The 5944-nt window shown below is 57.0% G+C and overlaps 1 protein-coding gene across 1 annotated transcript; it reads right to left on the reverse strand.

The window, feature by feature from the left end:
• Positions 1 to 3531: 3531 nt before the first annotated feature.
• On the reverse strand, positions 3532 to 5214 carry LOC103077613 (forkhead box protein I2). The gene is made up of 2 exons (XM_007451182.1): positions 4716 to 5214; positions 3532 to 3974 (listed from the first exon to the last, which is right to left on the reverse strand). The coding sequence occupies exons 1-2, from the start codon at positions 5212 to 5214 to the stop codon at positions 3532 to 3534; spliced, it is 942 nt and encodes a 313-aa protein (XP_007451244.1).
• Positions 5215 to 5944: the final 730 nt, after the last annotated feature.

Raw genomic sequence — 5944 nt, forward strand, 5'->3', positions numbered from 1 at the left:
GCTCTAGAGTGCAGGCTCAGTAGTTGTGGTGCACGGGCTTAGCTGCTCTGCGGCATGTGGGATCTTCCCGGACCAGGGCTCCAACCCGTGTCCCCTGCATTGGCAGGCAGATTCTTAACCACTGAGCCACCAGGGAAGTCAGCAAATGTGATATTCTCACAGTATTGTTTGAAAATACTATGCCTTTGAGTGTCATGGGTTTGTGCAGTCACCTATGGCTTTTTTCTTGAGGATCCTGGCCAAGACATGGCTCAATGATGTGTGTGTGTGCGTGTTTGCGTGCGCGCACATGCGAGCAAACGGATTTGTACACGTGAAGGTGCGTTTCTGAGTGTGAGCCATAGAAAGGTTGCACGTCTATCAGGAACGCTTTTAGTTCTCATTAGATGAGCTTCTGGAGATCGCTTAACCCTTTGACTCAGCTTTTCTATCTGCAAAATCACAATGAACTTCAGTCTCCTGTTTCACTGTAGAGCTACAATAATTACTGCAAGGTTATTTCCCTGAATAAAAAAATGCCACTTGATTACAATGGATACACTCAGGAAATTAAAGATTAAAAGTCGAACATGAATAGCGCAAGGCGGCATTGCCAAAATGCAAAACTTGCGTTCATCATAGGTGGATATACTCAATGTTGAATCCAGATGTGAATTCCTACCTTGAAATCCAGTGCTCACTTTTTAAAACTCTAGTTACTACCCTTTAAAAAATACTCTTAACAAATATTGGGGTTTTCATCACTAATGGTTCTTCTTTGCCTGGGACACCTCTTCACCCCATGACTGTTTCCAGGGGAGGTAATATCATAATTTACTTTATTTTTATGCTCTTTGGTTTTTCAGTCACCTGAAAATTTCCACTATTATTTGGCAATGGAAAAAGTTCCTAAAAACCTGGTATCCTGACAATTTTGTCTTTCTCTTCTGAAGTTGGAAACACATCATTTCTATACTTGAAACTATTCAGTGCCACTGAAATGTTGATTCAAATGAGGAGTTGAGTATTTCAGTGACACGCCATCATGTGCTTATAACATCTTAGCAAGGCACTCCTTTTGTAAAGTTTGCAGTTAGTTTTAAAACAAGTTGGAATTTTCCTCAAGAGAAAAGCCGTAGCTTACAGCACCTACCCTTGATATGCAAAAGCACAACATTTTGCTCTTTCAAAGACCAAAAAGACAGAGAGGTGGAGATGGGACTCTGAGCCCTGGGGGAGGATTCTTCTGGCCTCCTGGCAGCAGTTCCTCCATCTGACCAAACGAAGCTGGTCCTTCAGTTGCTCATGTGCAGGCTGTTCTAGAAACTAAGGTCAAATTCACTGAGTCCTGGCCCAAAGAAGATATTTAATTATAAACCGATAACAGGCTTCTTTGTTCTTTTTGCTTATTTTGATTTCGGCAGTTTCTTTCCCCTGGGAAAATATATCTTTGGGCTAATGCAAAGCGGTTCTGAAGCTGACTGCCCCAGGGCCCAGAAACTGCATTTTGGTCTCTCCCCTTCCCTGCCCCTCCATTATAAAAATACATCCAGACACATAGACTGTCACGGAGAAGGGATGGTTTCTGATTTCCAAATGCCCTGCACTGCCAGAATTACTTTAAATTCTACTTTTCTCATGAAGATTCCATCTATTTGGTTATACCATTACCAATTAATAGTATAAAGTATGAATGGATGAACCATTTTTAAACATCAAAAATTGACTTTTAGTCAAACAAACTAAAGGTTGAAAGACCTTTTTTGAAACTTTCCCCCCCTCTATTTTGCCAGAAAAACCATTGTTGGAAGATAAAGAAAAACAGCTTCGTACCAATTTCTAGCAGTCATGCAGCTATGATACACAATGTTTATATACATATTTAACAGCCAATTTTCTGAGAGCTCTATTAATTGTAAAAGTGTACATTGTGCTTTCCCAATCTTGTCAAACTTATTTTTAAAAATTCCTTTACTCCAAGTTTCCTGCAGATGCAGAGTCTAAACTGAAAATGTTGGAAATAGTGGTGGATTCTTCACATGTATAGAACAGCAAGTGGATTCGAGTTACAGTATGTTGGTGTTTATTTTTTAGCATTTGTTGTTTATTAAATGGGCCTGAGAGAAAATTCTTTCTTTTCCTAAGGCGATGATTTTCTTTTTCTGGTTTTCTTAAATTGTATTACATTTGGGGAGTGTTTTCCCCAAAAAGATTTTGGGTTGGCTGTAAGTTTGTCTGGGCAACATAGTATCACAACAGAGCCAGGACGCTGCTTTCTACAGTCGGGAAGGGACCGCAGAGAGAGGCGATGCTGAGCAGTTTGCAGCTTTGTGCCTCACGACCCAGGCTCCAAATTCACCGCGACTCTTGGCTTGTTCTAGCCATGCCCGAAGCCCTTCCGCTTCCTCTAAAACTCGCGCCCTGGAGGCACCTGCTCCGCTGGGCTCACCAAATCCCCTGCCCTCCTCCAAGCTCGCAGGGTTCTCTCCCTGCTCTTCCCCAGGGAAGACACCTCTCCTGCGCGCCCCCAGCGCAGGGAAGGTTGGTGCGGGGCGACGGCCGCTCCAGGAGGAACCAAATGAGGCCGGGCCCCGGCCGCCAGAAGCTCGGGGAGGTCCCGAAGCCAACATTTTTCCTCCCAATGGCTGTTGGCTCCAAAGCTAACCTTCTGGGTAAGTGTTATACAAATTGGGGAGGAGGGTTTACATTTGCACAGAAGGCAGCCGCTCCGCGCAAGGAGTGGGGACTCTGGGGACCAACTTGGGGGATGAGGGGTACGAAGGGAGAGGAAAACAAGAGTGGTTTCTCCGGCGTGCGAGTGTGGCTGGGTGGCAAACCTAAACCCACCCTGAGACTCCAGCGAGCTCGGCACGGCTCTGGTGACCCCCGGAGGTGCCTGCTCCTACGACAGGGTCAGGGAGGCAGGCGCTGAGTGGCAGGGAAGGAGTTGGTGTCCCCAGGGCCGCTCATCCGCAGCCCTCCTCCCATCCAGCCCTCAGGAAGTCCCTCGTACGTGCGTCGGGTCCCGACCGTCCCAGGTGCCCCTCGCTGGCTGCACACTCCCCCCGACGGTGGGTGGAAGCCGGCCGCCGGCCCCCCGGGGCTGCTCCGGAGCCCCGAGGGCCTCCCTGGAGCGCCAAGGAAAGGCCCTGTGCGCCGGGTGAGCCAGGCTGGGAAGGAGGAGAAAATCCTCCCCACAGGGGTCCGGGCGTCCCCACTAGCGCGTATGAGAAGGCTCTTTGGGGGTGCGCCAGGTTCCCACAGAAAAGCTGGGGTGAGCGCCAGCCTGTGGCCCCTTTAAGGCGGAACCCCCTGGGAGCGTGGGTTCGAGGTCCAGGTCAAGTGGAAGCACAGGGGGAGTGGGGAGCGCCCGCTCACCCCACCTGGATGGTCGCCTGGGTGAGGGGTGCACGACAGGCTGGCTCGGTTCCCTGCATGCCGCCCCCCCGGCACCCTGCGCTCCCTGCGCTGCCCTGACCCCTGCGGAGCGAACACGTGGGGCTGAGCTCATCGCCTGCGGACACCGCACGCGGGACAATCCCCGGCCTCCCTTCAAACTTCGGTCCCTTCCCGACTGTAGACGAAGTGACCGACGCGGAAGCCGGTGGCCGCCGTCTGATGGCCAGCGGCGAAGCCGAGCGCGGGGCCGGGGGCCTGGGTACCGTGGGCAGCGACCGTCGTGGATCTCCCGAAAGAAAAGTCGCCCGCCAGGCCCCCGGGAAAGGTACCGAGGCCTCCAGCCAGGGCGCCCATGGCCGAGGAGAAACTGGAGAAGCAAGCGGCTGCCTCGGGCGCGGGAGGGGACGACGAGAGCCGCAGGCCCGGGGAGGCGGCGCCCAGGGGCTCCAGCTCGGGCGCCTCGGTTCCTCCCGGGCTCCGGGCACCCGAGGGTGCGGCCGCGCTTGCCTCCCCCCTCCTTTTCCTCTTCCTTCGGAAGTTCCCGTTGTCGAACATCTTCTCGCAGTTTGGGTCCAGGGTCCAGTAATTGCCTTTACCTGCGGAAGAAGAAAGGGCCCAGATCAGAAAAGCCGGGATTTGACCGAGGTGATGTGAGAACGCAAGAAATGGAGGTCAGCTTCACAGAGACCCGCCACCGGCCCCTCCGTGAGCCCTCACGCCCACCCCAGACCTTGAGGGGGCACTCTGTACCGTATCAGGCCTCCACAGTCAGACTCGGAAGAATGTGGGCATCCCAGAAAGACCAGGGAAGGGCGACCCCCAGGAAATACAGAGCCTCGCTAAGGTCAAGGCCAGAGAGACCTATGAGGCGCAGAGCAGAACCGGCTCTCCTCTGGCACTCGCTTTGCCAGTGGAGTGGAGCCCACCATGCCAGGCCTCTCTGCAGGCTCCAAGGCTTCCCAAAGCGGCATCTGATTTGTCTTAATCTTCCGGGTGGCCACCGTCTTTCCCATTTTACAGCAAAGGACACAGGCCCAGAGAAGTCACTCCAAAGGTCCCCGGCAGGCGAGCTCTTCTGCTTCTTCCTTAGCGGGAGCGCGCGAGAATTAGAGACTCCTGTTGCCCCAGACCTCAAGTCAGGGCCGCGGGCTCTGCTGGCGTCCTCGAGCCGTCTGCGGCCAAGTACGTGTCTCTTCCCCACCCTCCTCCCGCCTCGGCACCCTCAGCTGTGCAAAGAGGACCGGCCTGTCCAAGGACCCCCATCCCTAGAGTGCCAGGAGGCCAGCTGCGGGAATCCGCGGAGTCCTGGACGGGGCGTGGCGGTGAGCTTCTGTTACCTGGGTCGTCCTCGTCGCGGGGTACCTTCTTGAAGCAGTCGTTGAGCGACAGGTTGTGGCGGATGGAGTTCTGCCAGCCCGCCTTGCTGCGCTTGTAGAAGGGGAAGTTGCCGGCCACGTACTGGTAGATCTGGCTGAGCGTCAGCCTGCGCAGCGGCGCGCTCTGAATGGCCATGGCGATGAGCGCCGAGTACGAGTAGGGCGGCCGCACCAGCCTCAGCAGCTCCTGTTGGCCAGACAGGCTCAGCCACGCGAGGTCGGCGCCCGCCAGGCCGCCCGGGGCCCCGAGGAGCGGGCCAGGGGCCCCGTAGGGGGACGCGGGCGCGGGTCCCGGCGCGTAGGGAGTGGAGCTGAGAGCTGGCGCGTTCAGCCACAGGCGCGGGCCACCACCGCCCGCCGCGCCCAGGTCGCCACGCGCGTAGCCCGCGGGGGGCGCGGCCGCCCGGGCCTGGCCGTGCGGGGCCGCACAGGGCCCCGAGCCGTCGCGGTAAGCGGCCATGGCCAGGCGCTCCCGGACCTGGGCGGGTGACTCCGAGCCGAAGCTCATGGGCGCCCCATCCAGCGCGGCCGCCAGCAGCTCCCAGTGCTGCCCGCCGGGCCCCGCCCTCCGCCCTTTAAATGCCGTCGGGGCCCGAGCCCCAGGTGAGTGTCGGCGGCGAGCCCCCTCCCGACAGTTTTGGAGGAGTGCTGTCTCCATCCCCGCCCAGGGGTCAGCTTTCCGTCCCGCCCAGGTCCCGAGGCGCTCTCGACGAGCCACCCCAGTAATTCCCAGACCCTGTGCTGTCTGCGCCATCTCGAGCCAGAATCTTTGCCACTGTCACCCTGGGTCCCCGGGGATCTCGCCGATCCCAGCCTCGTCAGACCTTCAGGACCCCGCAGCCCTGGCTGCCCTGCACCCTGCGGCAGGTACCACGTCTCGCGCAGGCCCCCAAGATTTCGGAGTGGGAGCCCCGTCCAGCGCGAGCCCCCCTTGCTCGTCCACCGGGGACTCGCTGTGTCTTTCGGGACACCGAGTGAGCAGCGAAGGGCCAGTGTGCGCGGCGCAGAAGTCGAGGGGCCCGGGCAGGGCCTGGCCGGATGCGTACGGTGGCGCTGGAGTCGTCGGGAGCCCCCCGATAAGCTCGAAGGCAGACCGGACCCCTGTAAGCGCGGAGACGCTGGAAACTCGGGACGCCCCAGTCATCCAGGGAGCCCGAGACCACGGCTGCCCAGTCCGCGCGCGGTGGCCT

The sequence above is a fragment of the Lipotes vexillifer genome, unplaced genomic scaffold (genome assembly GCF_000442215.2).
Source record: "Lipotes vexillifer unplaced genomic scaffold, Lipotes_vexillifer_v1.1 scaffold248, whole genome shotgun sequence".
Classification (NCBI taxonomy): domain Eukaryota; kingdom Metazoa; phylum Chordata; class Mammalia; order Artiodactyla; family Lipotidae; genus Lipotes; species Lipotes vexillifer.